The sequence below is a fragment of the Mercenaria mercenaria genome, chromosome 12 (assembly GCF_021730395.1).
Source record: "Mercenaria mercenaria strain notata chromosome 12, MADL_Memer_1, whole genome shotgun sequence".
NCBI classification, from domain to species: domain Eukaryota; kingdom Metazoa; phylum Mollusca; class Bivalvia; order Venerida; family Veneridae; genus Mercenaria; species Mercenaria mercenaria.
In genome coordinates, this window is record NC_069372.1 from 4,728,835 (window position 1) to 4,756,486 (window position 27,652).

At 35.7% G+C, this 27,652-nt stretch overlaps 1 protein-coding gene and 1 long non-coding RNA gene across 5 annotated transcripts in view; one reads left to right on the plus strand and one right to left on the minus strand.

Annotated features, from left to right (window-relative positions):
- LOC123533722 (GPI ethanolamine phosphate transferase 1-like) overlaps positions 1-27,652 on the plus strand; it is a 67,230-nt gene that overhangs the window by 15,186 nt on the left and 24,392 nt on the right. For all 4 annotated transcript variants that reach the window (XM_053519014.1, XM_053519013.1, XM_053519015.1 and 1 more), the window contains exons 4-14: positions 3,370-3,468; positions 3,996-4,099; positions 8,376-8,500; positions 11,451-11,581; positions 21,842-21,961; positions 23,036-23,076; positions 24,639-24,698; positions 25,033-25,181; positions 25,453-25,474; positions 26,040-26,176; positions 26,595-26,770. In XM_053519014.1, the coding sequence (XP_053374989.1) occupies positions 3,370-3,468; positions 3,996-4,099; positions 8,376-8,500; positions 11,451-11,581; positions 21,842-21,961; positions 23,036-23,076; positions 24,639-24,698; positions 25,033-25,181; positions 25,453-25,474; positions 26,040-26,176; positions 26,595-26,770 (1,164 nt within the window). The remainder of the gene's footprint in view (positions 1-3,369; positions 3,469-3,995; positions 4,100-8,375; positions 8,501-11,450; positions 11,582-21,841; positions 21,962-23,035; positions 23,077-24,638; positions 24,699-25,032; positions 25,182-25,452; positions 25,475-26,039; positions 26,177-26,594; positions 26,771-27,652) is intronic.
- LOC123533723 (uncharacterized) lies at positions 9,180-10,695 on the minus strand. The gene is made up of 2 exons (XR_006682863.2): positions 10,631-10,695; positions 9,180-9,670 (listed from the first exon to the last, which is right to left on the minus strand). It is a non-coding gene; the product is annotated as an uncharacterized LOC123533723 (long non-coding RNA).

Sequence of the window (27,652 nt, forward strand, 5' to 3'; positions counted from 1 at the left end):
GAAACATATATATTTATTCGAAAATTCTACATAATTGGTTTAAGTAATTTATTAAAATACACATGCGGAATAGTAAAAAGAATGAAATGCGTCATATGATTTATTTTGTTTTCTTTTTGTTGGGTTTAACGACGTTGCACCAACACAATTATAGGTCACATGGCGACTTTCAAGCTTTGATGGTGGAGGAAGAACCCAGGTGCCCCTCCGTGCATTATTTTATCACTGGCGGGCACCTGGGCAGAACCATCGACCTTCCGTAAGCCAGCTGGATGGCTTCCTCACATGAAGGATTCAGTGCCCCAAAATAAGGCTCGGACCCACATCGGTGAGGTGCAAGTGATTCCATGTCAACGACTTTAATCACTCAGCCATAGAGGCCCCTAGATTATGGAGGGTATACCTACATTCCAAATTACATCCCTAGTGTAACATTACAGTCCAAAATACATTCTGAATATGATATGTCATTCTTAATGTGACATGGAATGCTTAAGTGACATTACATTCCAAATTACATTCTTAATGTAACATAAGATTCTTATGTGATGTTAATACAACATGTAATGTAACATTAAGACGTTCATGTCAAAGAAAGAATGTAATTTAGAATGTGATTAAAAATTAGCGTCGCATTAAAAATGCCATGTCACATTATAAATGTATTTTGGAATGTCATGCAACATTAAGAATTTGATGTCACATTAAGAATGTAATTAAGAATGCAGATGAGAAAATGTCGTTAAACATTTAGAAATGTAACTGATAATGTCGTTCAGAGATTGTTGTTACGGTCCTGTTATGTGAATATGATATGCAATATTCTACTGGCAACATGCAGTTTAGTAGCACGGAATTTAAAAGTTGCCATATAGGTAGAATCATGCAATTTAGCAATTTTGTACACGACAGTAAGAAACTGAGATTTACGTATACGCAAAACTTTTTGAGTTGCAAAATTCAATCATAGAATTTAGAAGTTGTCATCTGGGCGAATGGAATTTGTAATTACAAATTTGAGCAGTTTGTTTTGTGGCAGATGATACCCTCCATAATATTATAGGTAAGGTCTTGTTTTCTCCTGCAAAGATTGAAAATCATTATCAGAAATGCAAATTTACTGCAAGGCATCTTATCTATCTTTCTATCTTTTCATTTAGTTCAAATGATTTGATAAACACTTCTGCCATGAGACCAATTTCTTACAAGTAGAAATCAATAAACGCTTTGTCATCTTTGTTATTGTTGTAGTATGTAAATCAACGCGAACCCAACCGGAGATAATTAATGGAAAATATATCAAACGCTAGATCATTTGCGCATGTAATATTAAATTAAATTTCTGTGAAATGTGATAAAATAGAGTCACGTTTTCTTAAGCAACAGAGAATTCGCATTGAGTATTTACGCGAGGTATGATAAAACGCTTTATGAAATTCATTCGCAGAGGTCTTCAAAGTTTACCTATCATTGTTACTGCTATTCGAAAATTGTTAAATTATTTAGAAGAAAAATTTTTTTTTTAATAAGGTCGATTAATTTTTTACACACAAAGAAACTACTCGTGACATTTAACAACAACAACAACAAAAAACAGGCCACTAAAGTTAATTAGAATTCTTATCTATTTGTTTCATGTTCAAAGAAGGTTTACAGATAGAGGCAACTTGTACATACTGTTTGGCTTATAATATTCCCAGTTTCCCATGAAGTGACCATCTTTAATTTTTAATCACCTGATATAGGATTTTGGTTGAGTACTTTTATCAGAGAGCAAAGGCTAACTGTATGAAGATGATATAAAAATGAAGAAAAAAAATCGAAAATAAGAAGATTATATTTGAATTCTCCATTTCTATGGTCATGCGATTTCCATAGTCACGTGGTATTTGTGACGTAGCTGCGGCGTGGTGGGGGGGGGGGGGGGGGGGTGGCGGTTTGCGGTATTCGCTGCTGGTGTTTGGTATGAGGTCCACGGTGTCAGCCTATGTCAAAAATTGATGCTAGATAAGAAATATTTTTTCCTCTTTTTGTAGTCATTAAGACTATAATCAATTTTGTTTCATTATCTTATTACTATTTAAAAGACGTTTCAAGAAATGAATTTCTGACTATACTAAAAAAGGGCTACACACCTTTGAAGACTTTAAGGGATAACATCAAAAATCGTATACACGACCTCAATACTCAACCTTTATGAAGCTTTACAGTTGTATTAAGACTTATATGTTTCTTTGAAATAGCAGACATGATTATGCAACATATTTTATATGACGGCATCGATTTTACTGTTGTGATATCATACAGTCGTTCGAATATGCAAATTAGGTGCAGCTAATTTTAATTTTAATTTACACTTGTAACTGCTGACTTTCGACTGCAAAATTTTACAGCTATATTTCTGATCAGTTGAAAGTTACAGCCTTTTCGTATATGTAATTTAAATACTCAGGTATTTAACAGTAAAACATGACTCTTTTATCATTAAGTTATACATGTGTAGGTAAAAGTATGTAACAAATGGTAAATGTTAGACGAGTTTTAATATTCTGCTCCATTTTAAGTAGCGGCGAATATAAAATATGTCATTAAACAAACTTCCTTTATTTATACGAATTGTGAAACGTATTTTAAACTGTAGCCTGGAATGTCGTCATTGCTCAGAGATAGTATGCACATTTTCCATTTTATATAAAAATGGTCTCAGAGCCTTTGTACTTTGATGTATTCTTTCTTTTACTTTCGTCCCTTGATATGATTATTACTTGTTACAAGTCTCCTAGAGTATAAAATGATAATAAACCATTGAAATCTTATAACAGAATGTAAATGCAGTCTGATTGTAGGTATTTTGACGCTGCTGATTGTATTTTTGTTTTAAATAAGAAGAATATAATTGAGCCGTGCCATGGGAAAACCAACATAGTGGGTTTGCGACCAGCATGGATCCAGACCCGCCTGCGCATCCGCGCAGTCTGGTCAGGATCCATGCTGTTCGCTTTTAAAGCCTATTGGAATTGGAGAAACTGTTAGCGAACAGCATGGATCCTGACCAGACTGCGCGAATGCGCAGGCTGGTCTGGATCCATGCTGGTCGCAAACCCACTATGTTGGTTTTCTCATGACACGGCTCAATTATTATATATTATCTGTAAAAATAACAGCAGACTCGGTTAAATTGAGTTTGTTCATGAGATGTTTTGGAAAGTGCAACGCCCAGCACCGGCTTGAATGGAACTCTTTTACACAGGTATTGAATGGATTCCATGATCACAAAGGACCAGAAAATATAACAACACTGAACCCAAGTACACATAAAAAATTAAATTGGCAGTCTTCGTCTTCTGTTAATATTTGTATTCATTGCAGATGTTCGTGGTGGGAAAATCTATTTCGATACCATATTTCAAGAAACGACATATACATGGACGTGGGATACACCGAAGTTCTTGGAGAAAGTTGCAGAAGGTACATTTGAGCCGTGCCATGGAAAAACCAAAATAGTGGCTTTGCGACCAGCATGGATCCAGACCAGCCTGCGCATCCGCGCAGTCTGGTCAGGATCCATGCTGTTCGCTAACGGCTTCTCTAATTGCTATAGGTTTTGAAAGCGAATAGCATGGATGCGCAGGCTGGTCTGGATCCATGCTGGTCGCAAACCCACTATGTTGGTTTTCTCATGACACGGCTCATTTATATTTTAAAAGTTAAATTAAAGAAAAAGTCTAAGCGCATAAATGGCATACTTTCGCGTAGACTAGAATATAAAATTCAAAATTCCCTCAAAAAATGCTAGGAATGAATGCCCGAATTTCCGCTTTGCTTATACATAGCCAGATATCTGTAATTTCTGATCTAGATGACAATATCAACTCTATGGCTTTGTTTGGGGGTGCTCTGTGCTTACCTTTTATCTTATTTAGTAAATGTACCCAAATAAAAAGCAAAGTATCAAGTTGTCATATATTTTTACATTAAACGTATTTCTGTTTCAGATCACCCAGAGACGATATTTTCAGAACACTTTCCGGGCGAAAGAAAGTATCTCTCTGGTATAAATCCAAAAGACATGGACAGTTGGGTATTCGATGAAGTAACAGTATGTATATAAAATTACCACTAGCTCCTAGTTTATTTTGTGCACTAATTCTCTTTATATTGACCGTAAGTATTGACCTGGCACTCATGAATATTCCGTATATTTCCGTAAATTAATTTTCGGTGTCCGAACATAAATAGCGATATAACTAAATAATTACATATATCGTTCTTAATTGATAAACTGTCACATGTGCAGGTAGTTATACGGACAAAGCGTTTACCTGTCAATACCACAATATCAGGATTGTGGGTTCGAGTCCTACGTCTGGCCATACCTTTTTTTCCTCAAATTTTATATGCAGACTTACTACTCATTTGATCAAACGTATCTTGATGTTTATGGTTCATTTATTAAGGGTAATCATATATTTCCGTTGTAAAAAAGTGGAATAAAATTGTTTTAAAAGTATCTTAGATAAAAAAAGACAAATTACCTGTCGCCAGCGTTCCAAAAAAAAGTACAACAAGAGAAAACAACTAAAATTCATAAAATAATGTGAACGATAACATTAAAGTACAATAATTGAAAAAAGAAGAGATCTATTTAGTAAGTGATTTCGAACCCGTGGTAACGTGCATGAAAGTCAGACACGTGTCATCGATTAGCTTTTAAAATTACATGTTACTTTAGTAATATGGATACTTTCAGGATACTAATATAGCGTAATTTAACGAAAACGCCCGAAAATATTGGCGAAGATTAATAAGTGCCAGGTCAATACTTACGGACAATAGCATAGTGTAAGAAATAAAATATAAGTAACTGCTATATCACAAAGAGGTTATAAAACTTCCTGCGAAGATATTAATCGAGATTAATATCTTCGCAGGAAACCCGAGATTTCACCAACGGCATGATGTTTGCGATAATGCACTCGTATCGGTCCTTTAACTGTTTTGTCGCATGGAAACACTATTTCTTTTTTATCCAAAATGATGTAGACTTTTCATAAACAAGAGTTCCCCACTGGTAGCCCTATATGATATATGACCGTTTGTTTGAGAGCAAAAAAAAACTATGCCGAAATATATCGCCATACTTTTGGGGGAAAACTGTACTGTTATAATTTATTTTGTCATCACAATTACTTCTATACCGTTATTTCATCAATACAGTTTTCTGTTATCTACGGTGTTCCGTTTGGACAATCTTGACTTTTATTGAATCCTAAACCGCGATGCACGATGGTACGATGACGAAACGCGATGGCACGATGATGAAACAACGATGGTACGATGGTGAAAACGCGATGGCACGATGATGAAATCGCGATGGTGCGATGGTACGATGGTGAAATGTCGGTGTAATATCGGGTTTTCATCATCGTACCATCGTGCCATCGCGTTTTCACCATCGTACCATCGCGTTTTCATCATCGTACCATCGTGCATTCGCGTTTTCACCATCGTACCATCGCGTTTTCACCATCGTTCCATCGCGGTTTCAACATCGTACCATCGCGTTTTCACCATTGTGCCATCGCGTTTTCACCATCGTGCCATCGCGTTATCATCATCGTACCATCGCGTTTTCACCATCGTGCCATCGCGGTATCACCATCGTACCAACGCGGTTTCACCATCGTACCATCGCGTTATCACCATCGTACTATCACATTTTCACCATCGTACTATCGCCTTACGGTGGTCATGTGCAGTGGTACAGTATGTGTCAGTAAAATACAGGCTTGATACAATCTCATTTTCACATTGCACTATGTACCTTCTACATGCCATAAGCAGTTTGAATAATATCATATGACTATTACACCCAGCTTTTTATTTACTTTCATGCATACATAAAATACAAAGGACATGGCCTTGAAGATTTTACACAGTTTTAATGAACTGATCACTAAACATTTTGTAAAACATTTTGCAAAACAGCATAATCTAAATGGTAAATTTCATTGAGATACATTCATCTATTGTTGACAAAAATACATGTGCACGGAACTACGCATTTCTAACCGGAAGGCGATGGTACAATGGTGAAAACGCGATGGTACGATGTTGAAACCGCGATGGTACGATGTGAAAACGCGATGGTACGATGGTGAAACCGCGATGGTACGAAGGTGATAACGCGATGGCACGATGGTGAAAACGCGATGGTACGATGGTGATAACGCGATGGCACGATGGTGAAAACGCGATGGCACGGTGGTGCGATGGTGAAAACTCGATGGTACGATGATGAAAACCCGAGATTACATCAACATTTCACCATCGTACCATCGCACCATCGCGTTTTCACCATCGTACCATCGTTGTTTCATCATCGTGCCATCGCGCCATCGCGTTCTCGTCATCGTACCATCGTGCATCGCGGTTAAGTATTAAATAAAAAGTCACGATTGTCCAAACGGAACACCGTAGTTATCGGTACACTTCCTGACTGCGAAGGATGTTACGAAAACTGCCACACTATGCTATAAAGGTAATTGTCGCAAACATCATGCCGTTGGGTGAAATCTCGAGTTTTCCTGCGAAGATATTAATCTCGGTCAAAGACCTCGATTAATATCTTCGCAGGAAAAGTTTACCTATTTATGATATAGCAGCTATCTATATTTTATTTCTCTTTAAATCTGGAAATGACAAAATTGTATATTCATTGGTAACCGCTGTAGTACCATACTTTTATTATGTTTACCACGCTGACTAGCACTAGGATAAACTAGACTTGTGCTTAGGGATGCATTTTGAAAAACATAATATTGTTTGTTTATTCTTTAACTCAGTTTTTTTAAATTTTTTTGTGTGTTTTAGCCTGTATTTGTATTAAAGCTCCGTATTGTAGCCCTTCAATTATATCAGATACTATACTGTGCTTTCATGTTCTATTTCAAATTCTATGCGTGTCCCTTCATGTCCGCCAAGGTAATAAAGTTGCATTGCATATGGTTAGGATCTCTGCGGACTAGGCAACTGTGACTTAGCAACGCCTTTTTATGTCCCCGAAGGTGGGCATATTAAAATCGTACTGTCCGTCCGTCCGTCCGTCTGTGCGTCCGTCCGTGTAAATTCTTTGCCGGGCTGTAACTCTGCCATCCATAAAGGGATTTTGAAATAACTCAGCATAAATGTTCAGCATAATGAGACGACGTGTCGTGCACAAGACCCAGACCCCTAGCTCCAATCTCAAGGTCATACTTAGAGGTCAAAGGTTAACAGGGTTTGTTTTGTGTCCGGTCCATAATTCCCCCATCGATGAAGGGATTTTGAAATAACTTTTCATAAATATTTACCATAATGAGACGATGTGCCTTGCTCAAGACCCAGACCCCTAGCTGCAAGGTCAATGTCACACTTAGAAGTCAAAGGTTAAAACAGGGTCTGTTTCGTGTCCGGTCCATAACTCTGCCATCCATAAAGGGATTTTGAAATAACTTGGCATACATGTTCACCATAATGAGACGACGTGTCATGCTCAAAACCCAGACCCCTAGCTCCAAGCTCAAGGTCACACTTAGAGGTCAAAGGTTAACATAGTATGTTTTGTGTCCGGTCCATAACTCTGCCATCCATGAAGAAATTTTGAAATAACTTGGCATAAATATTTATCATAATGAGATGATGTGCCATGCTCAAGACCCAGACCCTTAGCTCCAAGGTCAATGTCACACTTAGAAGTCAAAGGTTAACAGATGCCATCTATGAAGGGATTTTAAAATTACTTGGCACAAATGCTCGGGGCATTTGTCACTAATAGTGACTGCTCTTGTTCTTGTTTTTCTTTTTGTTCTGAAAAAAATGCGGCGTTAAAAGAGCACGGCTGAACACCACTGAAAGAGACTGAATTGCTGTGTTTTTCAATTTTCTGGGCATCGAGCAGTTTTATGTAACAAGCTTGTGCCCTCAAGATTTCATATATAATTGGTATCACTGATTTTCATTTATTCTGTTTTCTGCGATTCATATTAATTTTTTAATGGATTCAGTGTTTAATTGTTTTGTTTCTGTTGGATTAAAAGTCACATGGACACAATTTAGATCATATGGTTACTTTTTCTAGCTTTCGATGGTGGAAGAAGAAACCAGGTGCCCATCAGAGAATTATTTAAGGCTCGGGCAGGTACCTGGCTGGGTAGAACTAGCGGTCTTACGTAAGCCAGCTCATGAAGAAAAATTCTTCACCCTAAGCAAGGTTTAGAACACACAGTAGAGGGGCAAGTGATTCAAGGTCATTCGGCAACGGATATCTCCTAAATAAGAATTGATGATACACAAAACATGCAAAAATATCTTATTACATACTGATTTATTTCCAGAACTTTTTGAAAAGCGCCAAGACGGATGCTGATTTGAAGAAGAAAATGAACAAGGACAAAATTTTGTTTTTCCTTCATCTTGGAGGTATTGATCATGCAGGATATATAGTCCGGCCAAATTCTCCGTAAGTAAACTTACATTTTGTCTTCGGTTCAGGTCTTTTTGTATTTGTTTTATAATAATTTAAGGTAATGGACCCGTATGGTATCGGCGATTTCCGTGTGGTTACGTATTCTCGTTTGGCAATTCGGCATTCTTCGGATGTAAATATAGGTCAACGCGCAAACGGTTGGCCATAAAAAGCCGGAAATTGCCGAAATCGCATACGAAGTACGTAATTTGCAGACTGTCATTTCGGATCCACCACCTTAACACCTGTGTTTCAACACAGTTTCGATTATATGATCTCGGCCATTTGTCATAAGCATTAACCAAGGTTCTGAACAACTATATTGTTTATTACCTGTTCCTAGAAAATATCTGGCAAATTCACCACATAAGTCTGACATTGGAAACAAATGACATCATATGTATTGTCTTTTATCAAATCGAATATTACTTCACCCGAAAATTAATCTCGCAACTTCTTATGCTGACTGTTCCGACCAACATTTATATTGTAATGTAACTATGTACTGTCAAGTTGGAGGCATGCTTTTGTTTACCCACATACAATTGCAAATGTTTCTTTTTTGTTCCATTATTCAACGTGCTCAACTCGCCAGCCTTGATATTGTCAAGCAGATAATGTATTTTACCTCATGAACATCGGCCAGATTTTGATAAATTTCGACCAGTATTCATAAAGCTTCTCAGTGGATTTTTAATTCAAGATTATTAATTTTTACAGATGTTATTAATCAGTAACTAATTTTACAATACATTTTCAATGAAAATATTGCATGCATTATCAATATATTTTGTTTCCAGTTTACTGTTCAATGAACAAATGATACAGTTTAATCCATAAGAATTTTTCTAAGATGATGTAAACCTTTGAGGTCCAAACACGATGGGTAAATGTACACGTAATCGATTCGAGTCGTGGCGGAAGTGTTAAAACCAACAACGAAATATAATTTCTAAACTAAGTTCCTTTAACAAACACAATATCCACCCCTACAGTAAGCCCAGACAGGAAGAATTGTGTGTGAGCATGCGCACTGACTTGCTCGCCAACATTGCTGCGCTGTCCGGCAAACACACGCTCCTCTAATGCAAGTTCCTTTTTGGTCGGCACCGCTACAGTATAACGCCGAACATTGGGTATCTCTTATGCAACATTTGACTGTCACTGAAATGATATGAAAAATAAATTGTTGTCATCCAGTTTTTCTAACTGTAATTTGTTAAACATAAAAAAGCAAAACAAATGAAAGCATATATTTTTAAGATACGTTGAGTAAATAGCCTGAGCCTTTTTCAGTTTCGAGTTCAGTACAATATCTACTAAACTAGCACCTAGACTATGATATATCGTTTTACATTTTTATGATTAAATGTAGTGAACTGAGCCAGTCTATATCCTATGTCCAATATCATATCATATGATAATTTTAACATCATTCCTCTGTGAAAATCTCTAAAATAGACTGGCTTTTGTCTCTATGAAATGGAATAAGAAAAAAGGGAAAAATGTAGAAATATATTTATTATCAGTCTAGTGGCTAGTCTAGATATCTACCTGATCGGTGAAATTGTCAAATATCTGATTATTAGTAAACAGCCTATACAACAGAAAATACAATTTCGTTTCGCTCCATAAAAATAAATCAACCCATTAATTTCCGTGGTAAATGTTGTTCACATATGCATGAATACATTTATGTCTATATATCATTTGTCCTACTGTTTCTTTTTCAAAATATGTTAAGACAATGGGAATGATCTAAGCCGCCGTGCATTTTCTATGATCTCCTTCATGAGTTGACTAAATTAATCAGTCCCAGACATTTGGATAATAAAAATGAAGTGCATCTAGAAACCATCGTGACATGGCTGACATACTGTCGGCAGACAGAGCACATAACTATATTAATGCATCACAAATGCACCGAACATGCGTATAAAATAGATTACGCTTGGCTAACTTAAAAACGATGTTAACATTGCGTATGATAAAATGCTTTTAATAATTTTATTGCCAGATTTTATCTCCTCAAGTTTTTAAAATGTTTCTAAATGAATACGAAACTAAAAATATTTCTAAATGAGTACGGAACTAAAAATGTTTCTAAATGAGTACGAAACTTACCCGTCAGAACAGTCGCAATAAAAAACGCTAACTTTAAAATATTCGTACTTGTGCACAATATATAAATGTATTAAAAACAAAGTAGAGACACTATTTATAATGCAGAAGTAACCACATTTCACCACAAACATGCGTTACCTTTACCAGAATATCCTGTTTTAAAACTGCTTTGTAGCAATGTTATTTATTTGTGGTCAGTTTAACTGACGTACAATGTATGTTGTTTTTTTTTTTAATTAAATATTCATACAAGCATCAGCTGCATCTGTACAACAACATTATAAACAACATAATTTAATAGTGATAACTAAACAAATGAAAAACAAACGAAACTTTAACACTTTTTATATGAATATTTGAAAGACTGTCTTTATTTTAAACATTTGATTTACATTTTTTCCCTTTCGCTGCAATACTTATTTTTGCAGTCGCAGTCTATGATCTAGTATAAAATTTACACAGAAGACTTGGCTTTGTAAGCATGAACGCAAATAAGCATCTTTTTTTATTGGCGGCTGCTTTCTTTGAATGTTGCTTTTCCTGTTTGATTGTTTTGTTAACGATCCTTTGGGGTTAGGAAATATGTGCAATCGTTGTATATAATGTTACCGAATTAAAAACTCCTGAACTGTACATTTGCGCAAGTCTGTACCATTTATATATTTTTGTGTCTTTATATGGCCATGTTGGTTTTGCTCCTTATATTGACCTGATGAAATAAAGTCATTACACATAATGTGTCGTATGCTGGTCAGTTTGATATAAATTTCAAATTGTTAATGTACAATGGGAAATATTAGTTAGACTTTGTGTTTTACAGGGAATATCTGCAACATGTGACTTTCCTAGACGAAGGTGTAAAAGATATTGTCGGAAAGTTTGAGGATTTTTTCGGTCACGACGGCAATACAGCATACGTGTTTACTTCTGACCACGGCATGACGAACTGGGGTACATATTTGTAATTTCTGGCTTCTCCATGCAGCTTTTAAAAAAAATCGCATCAAAAAAAGGTTGCATGTAAAGTTCAATCTTATATTCGGAATACTGCTTAATGACAGTACGTAGGCAGTGTTGAAACAATGGTTAATACTATTCAACATAGCAATTATTCAATATATAAAGTTTATATTCATATACTTTGAATGCAGGATCTAGCAGATATAGTGTAGGCTATAAGGCTGAAAATATGGCCGAATTGTGCACTTTTTAGAAGAGCTAAATTTTTTATTGTATATGTTACTTCAACACTTTATTCCAAATTTCTGATGTAGAACCCAACCACAACTACTCTTTAAAGCTATGATTTGGCAGGACAAAGTTATGTCCCCTGAATTCATTAAAAACAGGGGTAGCGGCATTTTCACACGCACCGTGCTTACACCTAACGCATATTTCTGTAAGAAAAGCTCAAATACTCTACTAAACACACATATATGGACCATCACAGTGAGAAAAAAAGTAAACTGACTGAGATATATACGAGTTACGGCCCTTGAAATAGACTTATATGAGGAAAAATGCTATGAACATACTGTTAAAATAGAAATTATTTTTTTCCTATCATTTATAAAGCTTCTTTTGTTACGTAATAACGTTGAATATTGTAAACGCAGACTACCGCAGTATTACAGCAAACAAACATCGTTATTAAATGTCCGTTCATCCGTTCGTGAACAAGTGTTTTCTCCATTTCTAGTAGTAATTTAATATAAATCAGTAGTTAAAGTTTTTTATAAAGTTAAATATCTCTGTTACTACCAAAGCTATTGATTTGAAACTTAAAATACTTATTTACTATCAAAGTCTACACCAGGAGAAACAATCCCCATAACTGTGATTTGAATTTTGATGGAGTTATGCCCCTTTTTAATTTAGAATTTTTGGATAAAGTTTTTGATAAAATCAAATATCTCTGTTTCTATCAAAGCTATTGACTTGAAACTTGAAATAGTTATTAACTATCAAAATCTGCACCAGGAAAAACAATCTCCATAACTCTGGTTTGAATTTTGACAGAGTTATGCCCCTTTCTAACTTAGAATTTTTCGTTAAAGTTTGTTATAAAGTCATATATCTCTGTAACTATCAAAGCTATTGACTTGAAACTTGAAATAGTTATTTACTATCAAAATCTGCACCAGGAAAAACAATCCCCATAACTCTGGTTTGAAATTTCACAGAGTTATGCCCCTTTTTAACTTAGAATTTTTCGTTAAAGTTTTTGATAAAATCAAATATCTCTGTTTCTATCAAAGCTATTGACTTGAAACTTTAAATAGTTATTTACTATCAAACTCTGCACCAGGAAAAACAATCCCCATAACTCTGGTTTGAAATTTGTCAGAGTTATGCCCCTTTTTAACTTAGAATTTTTCGTTAAAGTTTTTGATAAAATCATATATCTCTGTTACTATCAAAGCTATTGACTTGAAACTTGAAATAGTTATTTACTATCAAAGTCTACAACAGGAGAAATAAATACCATAACTTTGATTTGAATATGGACAGAGTTATGCCCCTGTTTAACTTAGATATTTTTGGTTAAATTTTTATAAAGTTTTTACCGGCAAAGCTATAATTCAGAGTGAAGCACCGAGAAAAGTCGGTCGTCGCCACCACACACACGCATTACTTGCTCGTATTCATTTAATAGACACTTTTTCAACATTTTTTGTCATAAAACCCATGCACTACTTTGAAATAATTTCACAGACGTTTTCCTTACATAACCATCTACCAAACCTGTTCAAGCAAGCAGCGTAACTCAGGTGAGCGATTTAGAGCCGTTATGACCCTCTTGTTTGTAGTTGTTGTCTTTTTATAGATTTAAAGGTCTGAATCGCAAAAAAGATTTTGAGTTCTGACACCCTAGTGTGCGTGCGTGCTTGCATGTGTGCATGCGACATGTGTACGCGTGTGTCTTAGTGTGCGTGAGTACTTGCATGCGTGTGTATGGTATTCGGAAAATGAACAGAAACGGAACTATATAAAATAATCTTAATGCGTATTTGATGAAATGGAAAACATGATGATTTCATGGTTTTAAAATTTCATTTCTTTCAATAAACTCCATTTTTTCATGAAATTAAATGCCATGTAGATAAATCATTAATCAAATCATGTACCCTTTTTAACCTCTTTATCTATTTCTTTCTCTAAAAGTTATTGTCATTCAATGTTTTAATTATTTGGAATTCTGGGCTCATAGGCGCGATATTCTTCAAATAGTAAATGCTTGTTACTACATCAAATTTTACTTATATTTTTCGTTCAGCCATTTCTAATTAATGTGTTACAGTTTCAGTCTCTGTAATACATACTGTACAATATTTGTCTTCTTGTGCAGCCAAGAAATAAAAGTCTTCTGGCGAAAAGAAGTGTTTTCATTATGACTTACATTTTCCCTCGCAGAAACAAAGCTCAGTGCATTTAAGGTTTGCTTTTTTGCAGTTGCACCGTCCCTTGCACACTTTTTTGCAGCCACAATGTATCAGTTCGTAGCACGAATCCTTGGCCTGGGGCAATGTTGTCCATACTGGACACCATTTCTCATTACAAAGTTTCCAGCCGTACTCTGAAGGACTTGGCAATAGTGGCATTTTAACAAGAGCCTGACCCCAAACAGAACCCCCCTGAAAGGAAGCACGTTTGATGTGTTGCTTCAGTGCACTACTTGAAGGGGATATATCTTCAAGTGCTTTTGACTTCTGACAAAATAATTGCCGTCTTGCTTGGTCAACTCTGAACTCAGGACTTTTTTTACTGTACATCATTACTACAAACCTTTCCACGTCTGTGCAAATAGCCTCACTCACAGCTGGCTGTGGCTCTGAAAGACAAATAAATGCCTCTGTTACAGCTGGAAATAAATTCCATGTATCCCAGGCTGTCTTCTTACCTTTCCCATAGAAGTAAGACACAGTGTCGCAGCCTGTCAAAGCGTGGAATATTGGTAAAGCTCTGGATTTCGATGGGCCAAGAGAGTTTGCAATTTCATGTGCAGGTATATAACGAAAATGTTTGCTAACACCAAACGCAATCCATAGCTCATTTACAGGCATCGCGTGGAGTTTCGATACCAATATTACAACAACATCAGTATCTACTGTTCTGATCATGATGTTTTCAAAGCCCTGTTTTGCCGCATCATATGCATGAAGTGCAATCCTTGTATCAGCTTCTTGGCTGCAAGGTTCTAAATCAGTTTTGGAAGTATTCTTGTTACAAATCACCGTTTCCATTTTAGTTGAATATATCTGCTTTTGTGTTTCTATTTGCACAAGCTCTTGGCCTAAAAGCTCAAATAATTCTGTTTTATTCTCGTTCACTCGAAGGAAATCAGACCAGTTTTTCGGAATAGGGGATATTGCTGCTACCCGACGCCTTTTGCCACTACCTCTATTGTGTCTTGTGTCCGCTTTAAGACTGTTTCCTGTGTATATGTCCCATACTACGTCTACTCTCCTTACATGTTCCAACTGCTGAACAATATAGGGAATAAATCTTTTCTGAGCATACTCTTGGAATGTGCCACATGCAACAGGCTGCAACATCTGTACTACAACAGCACCGTCAAAAATAATTGCATCTACAGTAGGAGAATTTTTCTTTGTAGCAGACAGGTTTTCCAAGCAGGTAAGGAGATCACATTTGTTGCCAGAGCGGCATTCTCCATGTTTTGACAATGATGGAGGCCAAGCTTGATTTTCATGCTTAAAGAAATCATCTAGGTCTCCATTTCGCGACTGGCACGCAATATAGAGGCGAGAAAAGAGCGAACAGTCTTCTTTCAAAACTCTTGTCTTGTCTGAATTCTTCTTTGAACTTTGTTTTTGACAGAATATATGGATGCTGTTTTTTGACAACGGAGACATTATGCTTTTTGTCCTATCAATGAATCTTGTTTGAATAAATTCACTGAACTGGTATTCCCCTTTTCGTTTTATATCCTCCAAATTGTTTGCAATATCAAAATCAATAATTGTATTTTCCCCAATTACCAGCAATTCTGTACTTTTCTCAATGAATGGATTCCCCAAATCACGAAAAGTTTCAACCATCGCATTTATATCTTTCATACAACGCTGTTGAAAGAAGTTACTATGCTCATGGTGATCATCTTGCGCAATGTCTGAATCTTGTTCAAACTCTTTTATCATCCTCGAAATTTCTGGTCCCGAAATAACCCAGCGTCGCAGAGAGGACGGGTTTTCTGTTAAGCCAACTGCCCCGCCGTCGGATTTAATCATCGCATTAAGCTGTTCGTGGGCTTGGTCAAGAGCCATAGCTGAGAATTTTCTCCGACTTTTGTATGCTACAAAATGCCCAGAACAAAATTCCTGGTGTATACTAGGGTGCGGCATCGGCAATGTTAACATATCTTTGATATGAACTGAAAGCCACCTAGCATAGTTTACATGATCAAGGGCAAACACCCAAGGGATAATCATCCTCAATGATTGGATGTAATCATTAAAGCATCCCTTTCTGAGTGACCCAACAAACTTAAGAACTGTCAATTCGAGTTCAAGTACCAAGGACCAAAATTTGAATTGTGGGTGGTTAACAGACATGCTTTCACACCATTTGCTGAATGGTAGCTGATCGTTTTTGGGGGTACTTTCAATGTATATGTCAAACGCCTTATGTTGTAGAACAGAGAGTGAGGCAGCCGTGACTTGGTGTGCATATCTTGTTTTCACTAAATTTGATACCTTAAGAAATGATTCAGCTACACCAGCTTCAGCCATTTCGGATGCTATGATCACATTTAGCCAACCACTGCCATGTAAAAGATCGGCAAGTATTCTGAAACTGGCCATTTCTATATGTAGACCTCCAAACATGATAAGCATCCTGTTTTCCCCAAAGGCATCTGGATAATTCCACTGTATTTTCTTTGCAATTGCAAATAGTGGTTGATCCATAACTAGAATTGGAGTCTATTCTGGGTTCAGGAACTGGACAGTAGATTTGACAACACTCATAGTGTGCTTAATCATTCCTACAGAATGAACATTTTCAGTGAAGAGAGGGAGCAAGTAGCTGTCTGTTTTAGGCATGTTGCAGCTTCCATCATTTATAGTTGATGCATTATATGCTGCCCAAGACACAAGTGTACTATTTTCAGCGTTGTCCTGGCAAATTCCTCTAACATGTTTTAACCAGCAGTTTTCGCCTCGCAAGGATCTACCAATGTCCGGCATATCAAGTGTGAAAGGATGTATTGTTTCAGGGACAAAAGGATCTCAGTTTTGAAGTTTACTGGGTAATACATTGCTGTAAGTAAGTGGTAGATCCTTTACAGTTCGTGTTGATTCTGTACCAGGGGTAATAAGTGGAATTGAGCGAGGAATACCAGAATTTTGTCTGATGGGATGTTGTGTTAGAGAAATTGCTGTACCATGAAAGGAACCTGTTGACGTAGCAGAACTAGGATTATGGTCGATATTGTCAACGGCAGCTGTAGTGAAAATAATCTTTTTCAGGCCTGGAGGGCAAACTACGCCGTCTTCTCTGTACATGTCACAAACAGCGTTCGAAATGTCAGTTGAAAGAAACATTAATCTTTGATATGAAATACAAAGGCCAAGGTCATGGAATACATCAATTAAACCCCGTTTCCTGGTTTCAGCGTGTATCTTAAGGGCTATATAGACCGATACTGGCGTTTCTTTATCTCTGTTATGTCGCTGATATGTCTTACTTATATCAGTTTTGTTATCTCGGTGTTTGACGACATTGAATGCTATCAACTGACAAATAGTAGAGCATGCAGCTGTGTGCGACACTTCCTTTCTAGACCCGTTTAAAATTAAACTGATAAAATCTAGGAGTGATGAAGGAACAGATTTTGCCTGACATTCAGGCCTAAAAGAACCATCAAATGACTGCCCCATTGCTGAAAAACTTCGTACAGATATTTTAAAAGAACCATCAAATGACTGCCCCATTGCTAAAATATCTGTACGAAGTTTTTCAGCAGCTTTTTCACACTGGAACTGGTCAAATTGGCTACTAGTGTTGCATGCATATTTCATAGCGTCTGCTATATCATGACTGTACGTCAGCAATACATCTCTACCCTGTGTGAAAGCACAAAGTGATGGGCATGCCGATAATATGCTGTCTTTGAATCGTGTAGCGCGGACAAGACCTTCTGCTATTCCATATTCGTTTAGCTTAGAAATATATCTTTTCCGTAGATCAGTAAGATAGAACACTGGGACCATTTCAGAGTTGTTCAAAAATGACTTAATATAGCCAATAATTTCCTCAAACGCTAACTGTTCATACAAATCCTTGTCATTATCATTGTCAGAACTTTGGCTTTTTTTCTCATTCATCCTGTACAACTTGCATAAACATTTATTGTGATAACTTGCTTTTATTGACACCATATCACCAATTGCTAGCTTTTTCAATAAATGTGCATCTTGAAGGGTTGTCGCACAAACACGTACTTTCTGGTCTAGTTCTGAGCTTACGGCTTTGTGCAAAACTCCTACCTTATTATCTTCCTCGCAAAAAATACAAACGTCGTTCTGCATGTCAGTTATTTTACTTTCATACATGGTTGAACGCCTTGTTTTAATAGGATTTGTCACGTCAGATTCAGTAGAATCATTTTGCTTTCTTTTCTTCAGCCTTTCTAAGTTAAGTGTGCTGATTTTATTTCGGCATGACTTGTGCCATACAGCAGACTTACCTTCAAGGGTTTTCTGAAGACCAGAACCGGTATCAAGCATCATTATATCAACTGGAAACGGATTGTCTCCCATTTCGTAAAAATGAACAATGTTTTCTGCCACATACTTATATCCTGCACCAACGTCATTCCGAGTTGAATTTGCAGGGCATACAACTTGTTCAAGTGTTTTATTTTGGCAAAAAATACATAGTTTCCAGTTAATGTCTCTTTTTGCGGTGTTACTTTCACCTTCTTTGACAAGTTTATATTGTTTGGACATTTTGAAAATGAATTCAAGAATGGCAGCAAATGCTTGCAAACTTCAAAATATTACTGTTTTGTGACAGCTGTAACACGCTCACTTTTTGTGGCAGTTACAATATAGAAACACATAAAACGTAAGTACAACCGAAGTGAAAATCATACAACAGACCAACAATCAACAAGATTAACGCACAAACAAAAGTCAGACCCGACTTTACAAAAAGCAAGATAGAAATCAAATAATATGTTTATCTCTATAATAAACAATAACAAGATCAGGATAGCAATTAGGATATTGTCTATAAAATTAGCCTCTTTGCGTTTAAAGAAAGTGCAAACAATCTGCCAAATGCGTAATTCGAACTATCAGAGCGAAACCCTTTAATGTTTGTAACACCTTTCCGTTAACTGCATTGTATTAATAAAAAACGCACGACTGTCACGTGCATTTACTGCTAAACGCGGTTGCTACGAGTACATGTACTGCATTATGAATATCAACACTATTAGAAATTCCGGGCGTTTATTTATTTATTTATTTATTTATTTATACTTTCTGTATTTCATTCATCGATTTACTTATATACAGGACTTGATTACTGTTAAGGGGACGCATACTTTGAAATTAGAAAAAAGTGGGTGGGGTATTATAAAATTTACCTGCAAAAAAGTACAAGGTTTTGGTAAATGAAATGAATACTGTTTCAACTGTTATAAGTACACAAAGGATTGCTCACTAAAATAAAAATGAGAAAAACTGAAACAAGAAAGTTATTGTTGAATTACATAAGACTTCTTGTGTACATTCAAAGTCAACAATTAAGACTTTTTGGTGCGAAAATAATAGTGCTTCACTTTGTCCAAACATTTATCAATGTCCTACAGATTCTAATTTAAAGAAAGAATGTGAAATAAGTTCACTGTCTTGCTTTTCATTTGGCATATGTGAGCTAAAACACATTATTTAGTTTGTTTACAAAGTAGTGCATAAGAAAAGATATGGTGGTCAAGGTATGCCACATTACAAAACTAAAAGAGTATATTCCCCTTAATACATTAAACATTTATCATTACAGAAGTCTAGTGGCTTACAATAAAGGCCTAGAAATGTTGCCATTATTAATTTTTAACTTGGTATTCATGAACTACAATGCACTTAAATATCAAAACACATTCAACAAACTTTTGAAAATGTACTGTCTTAAAAATCCCTAAAGTAAGGTATGAAATTTGGTTGAGAGGTCCAATCAATGTGTATATGTGCAAAAGCAACATTCTAATCTTGTTCACAAAAGTTACTAATACACAGCAGGAATGTCAATGATCAAAACTGGATGAATATACAGTTATCCTCACTTTAATGTCATTTATAATTTGTCCTTGAATTCTCCACCATACTTTTCATAACTCTGTTTGCACGAGTTGCACGAGAATGCTGTCATTCACGTAAAAAAATGGGGTCAAATAAGTTGTAAATGCAATATCATCTAAACGTAATTAATGGATTATGCAGTTCAAGATAAAATTTATCTCATAACGTAACGAACATGTATAATGTTGTAACAACAACTTTACTTACACTGATTTAAGTAGCAGTCGGTTTATAAGTGACTTTATTGATTCATTTTGTGTTTTGTTATTGTTGTCAAAAGTATAACGGAAGTGCCTCACAACTGAAGCGGAAACCAGTTTGATGCGCAAAGTAGTCCACTTTAAGTAATATTTTTTGACAAATGTCCACAGAAATTAATAATTTTCTAATATTAAAGACGAATATCTGAATAGGATTCATTATTTGATAAGAAATTATAATCATCGACATGTTTTTTTAAAAATCGTACACGTGCTGACACCTAAGTTGTCTCCCGTTGTTTATTAGAGTTACCTTTCGTCCGGCGCAGTAATACATTTGCAGTGAATCGCCGAGAAGTCGTGGGAAAATTAAAACCCATGTAAACAAACTAAAATTAACCACCTTTTCAAGATGAATTTCAAGTAATCGACATTATGCATTTAACCCGCCTGACCTGTGTAGCATCTTAGATATCTGTTCTAAGGTATTCATTGTGTAGAATGTCATGTTATGCCCTTGCAATGCTAATCCCACTCTGATTTTTTTGTTTACATTTTTTATCAATGAGAAATATGGCGTCCATCCCGAGATGAACTGACGTGGCGTTAAATTTTTACATGTTTAAGCAAACCTGGTGTGTTAGAAAGAAAATCTCATCCCTTCAACATTATTTGGAACACTGTTATTGTAAAAAACCTGTTTTTTCCTTATACAAAAGCTTAATATTTTGTGTTGAATGTACTTTCACAAACACCTCTGTTTTCCTATTACATTCATAGTACCACATCCTTATCCACAAAATACTGAATATTACAGGTGTCCATCAGTATATTATATCAGTTTAGGAATATGTTTTTTATTTTCCCACCATCGATTTCTTGAATATGCACCCCTTCCGCATTGCTGTATGAACTGTGAATGTAGCAATATGCGTCCCCTTAATAACGTTAAATCCTGTAACTAATGTCTTTAAGACGGGTTTGATTATTTTTATGCCCCAAATTTGCATCAAATAATAATACAATGATATGAAAAAAGGAAAACAGCATCGCAAATTTATATATTTAACTATATATAGTAGAAATTGCAAATTAATTTACGAAATAATTCTATTGTAGTACACTTACTCTCTCTGTGTGATTTTATCGGTGGTTCCGAGATTTACATTATGTTTTATTAAGTATACAAATCAAGTTTCTTTCCCATATAGAGTTTTTTCATTAGGCCTACATGTATACATTAAATTTTATTTACTTCTAACTTTATAGTTCCGTTTATATAATCAATCCGTGTAAATATGTTAAAAAAGCAAATATGCTTCACGGTTCATTGATTTTAGAAAAATCTTTACAAATTTGTATTTTTCTGCGAAAATGTTTAAATACAATTCTTTATACAAAAAAATATGAAAAAAGGCCAATTACTAAAAAAGATACAAGGTTTAATTAAGAATTAAGCTCCTATAAAGTTTCAGCAAAATCGGTCCACAATTCTCTTAATAGTACACTGAGCGATGGGTTCTACATCAGAATGACATCTTACCACACACTGCTTGCTGAACCAAACAAAACGGATGCTCTTCTAAAAAGTGCACAATCATCTGGCTTATAGCCTACACTAATAGTTTAGTTCTTGTGGAAAGAATATAAACACTTGTAATTTATCAGAGGTTTTATTTCAGGAGCACACGGAGACGGTATGCCCGATGAAATTCATTGTCCTTTGCTTGTCTGGGGTGCAGGAATAAGAAAAGCTCTACCTGAGGATAATCTAAACAGATATGATGACACACTCTCCCAAGGTAATTCGTAGGAAAATAGTTAATGCAACTGGATTTTGCTATAAGAATACAAGCAGGGGGGAAATTCCGCGTGAAAAACATGAGTGTGGCAAAATTCCTTTGGGGAAAATCTTTCGTGTCGGAAACCTAAAAAGAAGACTAAACCCGTAGGAATGGAAGGATTTCCGATGAGAGAGAAAATATCTGCGATATAGGTATTGAAAACGTCCACGAGAAAGCCATACGTTAAAAATATTCAATTTGAGAAATATAGACTGAGAATATCTGATAATTACACGTAAAGATAGTTTCAAGCTTCATTTACGCAATACCGACAATTTTTGTTGACCAATTTAATATATATTTGAAGAATAGGTAAACAAACTAGAATATTTATAACGCGGTTTATTTTCTTGTAATGTGATATTTGGATTTTGCATTATTTTGATAAATTTGAAGTATGTGATGTTATTTTCTATTAGTGCAAAATGAAAGAAAACACAACATCATTTGATTCTTGAACAATGATTTGGCTGGACATTTGTCCTGAAATAGTCTATATGTTATATGTGATAGTAGAATTTATTGTTTACATTACTTTTTTATGTCTTAAGTCATTGTAAGAGCTTGATATATGTGTAAATGTTTTCCAGTTTCACATACACCGCAACATTGCAAGCAAGTGTTTCCATACATCTATTCAGTAAAATTAGGAAGAAGTTAGAAGAAATTGTGTAGCGGTTATCACTTCGAATATGTCTGACATTGTTATATATCGGTCCAAAGGACATTGTTTGATCAAGTTTAAGAAATTGGATATGTTAATCTTCTAACAGAAGACATTGTAAGCCCAGAACGCAGTAAAACACTGGGTTTTTATTGAGTCCAGTTCATGAGGGGACGCGGTTCAACATCTCTCACGAACATTCTAACCTAACTGCTTCCATTATGTTGTTATAAACATACATTAAAAGGACCACATGATCCCAAATCCTGTTGAAAAGGCATGTAGCAAAGCCCATTTAGAAGGCACATTTAATGTTCAAACTCGTGAATCACTGAAATTAGATAACATTTCCCAGTTATTTATTTCAGATTGGTCGCTGACGGAATGGAAACGGTCAAACTTAGAACAGGTAATATAATTACTTTTTTTATTCAATTTTTATTAAATATGAACTTCTTAGTGATGCATAACATGAAAGGCAAATGCTCGAGAATTAACTTCTAGCTGCTTTTTTCTAGACTATACTGGTAATATCTTGTGCCTGTCTGCGTGCACCTTTTACCTGTATACATTACATTCGATGCTGACTTACGCAGAGGTTGTAGCCAGTGTTTACTTTTGTTGGCAATGAGTCTGTCAGAATAATTTGTATGTTTGATATATTGATAATGTCACACATAAGCACAGATAGTGCTTGACTCCCTTTTCATGCTGTAATTGCTATAATTATTGTTGAATTGCTGTTAATAATAGGAATTGGGTCATTTGTGTCTGATTTGGGTTCATTATGTCGATAGCTGGATCCCAGCATCACACATTATGTCATATACAATAGTTAAAGGGAACCGGATATTTGACAGAGCAAGTACTCGTTGTAAAATACTATGTATAAATTTGGACCAATCAGAATACATTCTATAAATAGCACCAATCAAAGCCCACGTCTGCTAAGGTATAAATAGGTAGATTGATGACAGAGAGATCATTATGTATCCAGCGATAGAAGAAGACACATCGAGGTTTCAACTAATGATTTATCCCAGTACCTTGATAAGGAAGTTATTGCAACTACTATGTCATGGCGGATAAATTATTAAAAAAAGACGTTTCAAGTTTATAGGCAAAAGAAGAGTTGCAGAATTTCAACAATGTTTCGAGCTATAGGGCCAGAGCATAGGAGTTTTAACTTAAGGGTAGTTGAATGCTATAGACGATAGCAAATATAGGCTGAGCATCGGAAAGCTGAGACAAAGACCCAGAGTTTGGTAATCTACTGCGATAGTAGGAGAGTTCCAGCTTATAGGCGGTTCAACGTTATTGGCGAAGTGCAGCCAAGGCATCGGGGATATACCTATATGATAGTTGAATGCTACATATGATAGCATATAGGCGCTGAGCATCCAGGAGTCAGAGCAATCATAGAGTTGCAACTTCAATTAAGAGGACAGAGGCCGAGCATCTATGCGATAGGACTCGTATGTTGTTGATTCAAAGACATTGTCTTACCGGAACTTCAACAAAAAGACCAGTCAAGTATAGAGTCTCCAGCCTATAGGAGTTTGAGCCAATTATTTTTAATTGAAGATTGTTAGTTTGAAACATTTAGTGATTTGCCTGATCCCTGAAATTATCTAGCTCATAATTGAAATCATTTATGAATCAGTGGTACACGAATTATTTTGGCAAGGTAGCCAGGGGAAAATTTTATATACGGGATATTTGGTCTCGCTAGCTGTACGTTTTAACAAAGGACATTCTTCATCGTTTGTCAGCTAGTCTAAGACATAGTCACCTTAGCGATTGGACCCATTTCATTGTTCAAGATACTAAAGGCGTAGGCACTTCCCTGGGTCATATAACTCGTATCCTGACAGAGACAGACCTTTTCCAGTTCTACATGTTATGCGCAATGCTGTTTTGGTTGACCATTGAAATTTTTTATTTATTCTGTCATAATTTCTATCATTTTAGCCGAGTTTAGCAGCTCTGATGTCAGCGATCATCGGAATACCATTTCCCAAAAATGCAGTTGTAAGTTCCAGTACATTTAAATGCTTTAAGTGTGTCAATATTCAAGAAGTCCTTTTTTTGGATATACCAAGAATAGCTATTCATAACTGTTACATGTGCTTTTCAACAAAATCTTTTTCGAATGCCACTAAATTGTCAATATAACGTTTTGCCTATATACGATCTATACATATTGCTTCTGTTGAAATATAGGGATTGTTACATGCGTAGCTTAAACATTTTCATTCTGAGTTCAAGTATTAAACGAGCGGAATAAGATAATAGAATGCGGGACTCTGCATTGTATGTACCCGGTAATATACAGAAATTCTGACTTATTTGATATTTTATTCAGTATCCATTTCCGGATGGATTTTTCGATGTCGCTGAACAAGATGAGTTTGAGATACTGTATGCTAACCTAAAACAACTTCTGGAGAACTTTCAAGCATTTGAAAGATATACACACGTTGGACCATTTGCCTTCAGCTTCCGTTCTTATGGGTGAGTTTTTTCCAGTTCTGTGACATAACTGCCCTAGCACGGGCATGAAATCCTAGAAAAACTGAAATTACATTTTCATACGTCTTCTACGTGAAAGGTTTGTAAATGGAATAATGATTAAGATGTAAAGATATGTAGCTGTTTTTTCTCGTGTTTCTTTTCTGTGATATGCATTTGCTTTGCTAATCGTGGAAAAGTCAGAAGTATTTAACAAACTGTAATCGTTTAGTCTGATTTATGAATTGAATGGATATTTTTTAAATTTTTGCAGGTCTTTGTCGGGTTCCTTAATTGTAAGTGTTTTTGTGCTATTTATTCACTTTTAAAAGTTTCATATAACAGAAAGTATTGTAAAACAGGTCTAGATAAACTGTTAAGTAGGCATGTGTTTGAAATGTTGCATTAATGATGGTATTGGAGAGGAAAACACATGGTTTATTTACTCTAATGTAAATAATTATTCGCAGATCAGAAAAGATTTCGGGGCTTCCGTGGTGGATTGATAAATGTCTATAACTTCAAATCACTTGCTCCTCATCGATGTTCATTTGAACCTCGTTTGAGTCGTAGAATTTTTCCTGTAAGGAAGCCATCCAGCCGGCTCACAGAAGGTCGTTGATTCTACCAAGGTGCCCGCCAGTGCTAAAATAGTGCCTGGAAGGACAACTGAGTTTTGCCTTTCACCAACGCAAGCTGGAAAGCCGCCTTATCACCTATAATTGTGCCGATGCCAATAAAAGCAAAATCAGAAAAGTCGTTTACATATATTGGACAATGAAGTTTGCGACCATTACGCAAGTTACTTGATTGCTTTTGTGATAAAATTGTATGTTGAAATGTTGGATACATGTATTGCAGAGGTCTTTACATACAGACATCCAGGCGCTTAATGTATCTGGTAACTATGCATCAGCTATAGCTTTGACAAAACAGAAGATAGAATTAACAGTACAAGGTCTCCAACATTATCGACTCTACAGTAAAACTCCGTTGTGGTGGGTCTATTGAGGTTTTTCTTTATTGTTTTGGTATAAATTTCCTTTAACCTTTATCCTATAAATTTGTAAAATGGACTGTTCCATCATTCAGTTTGGGCAGTACTTTTTATTATTCGAAGGCGAACAGTGCAGACCATGATCAGCCTGCATGAACGTGAAGGCTGATCTTGGTCTGCACTGGTCGCAAAGGTAGAATTACTTGCCACCAGCAGGCTAAAGGTTAAAATGGTAAATATAAATGGATATATTGATTATTCTGAAAATATTAAGGTGTTGTATTGCCTGAATAAAAAATAGCTTGAAATTTTGGTGGAACCCATGCAAATTGTGCATACTGCCGAATGCCAACTTTATTAATTTCAGCAATACATCTTTAAAAGTAGAATGTGTATAAATTCATTATATTTTATTGTAGGCTAGCAACATTTAGCAGTTGTATCGGATGGATTTGTTTTTGTGCTCTGGTGTTGATTCAGCAACATGAAAACTGGGAGGATATCAAAGTGACGACACCAGTCATGGCAAATACAAAACATATCATTATCCAGATTGCCGTAGCCTTAGCAGTGTTTGATCTCATTTTTCTCTATGGTATGTGGAATTTTGTTCTGTTTTTCCTGCTGCCTGGTGATACTCGAAACTTTAAATTTATTATGTTAGTCGAAGAATATAAAACATAAAAGTGTAGGCTCTAGCCGACACTTCTGCTCGACAAGTTCAAATTTATGAAGATTTTGATGACATTGTAGTAGCCTAATGTTCTGTATAACATACATATGATTAAAATAACTTTCCAGTTAAAGTTTTCCAGCAAAACACGCTTAACAGATTAGGTAATTGCCTATCTGAAACAATACTTAACAAATAAATACGCCACAAAAGTATGCAACCTTATTTGGTAATCTGAATTGAAATAGCTGTTAAAATCCCGAACATAAAAAAATAAAATACTTAATACCGTATGTTTTAAATGACTTCTATGTAATGTTAAGTATAATGAATTTTCTGCTAAATGAAGATGGTCTGCTGAGCGAAGCCCAGTTGCAAGTTGGATAAGTTTCCGCACTAAGCAAATATAATTTTAAAGCCTGAGTTTATTTTGGACAGGCCAGGTAACGCTGCTTGATACAGAAAATAGATAGCCATGTAATCGACGGACTGTATTCCATAACGGTCATTTGTCAGATGAAATAGTCCATTATTAACATGCAGAATGTTTGATTCGTGAGAAAGTCGGAAACGCTACTTTCAGTTCGAAACATTTTGAGATCATTGCAAATAAATACATGACGGTCTAACATACCTGATACAACTTGTTTACAAGTCAGATGGTTTATCGCGGCCTGAAATTTGTACAAACCGGACAGAAGTTGCGAAATTGTCATTTGTGCAAGAAAGAAGCGTTTACCATAATGTCCAGTACTGGACAGGTATAGTGACATACGTTTAAGATATCATGCTTTCTGTTTATGC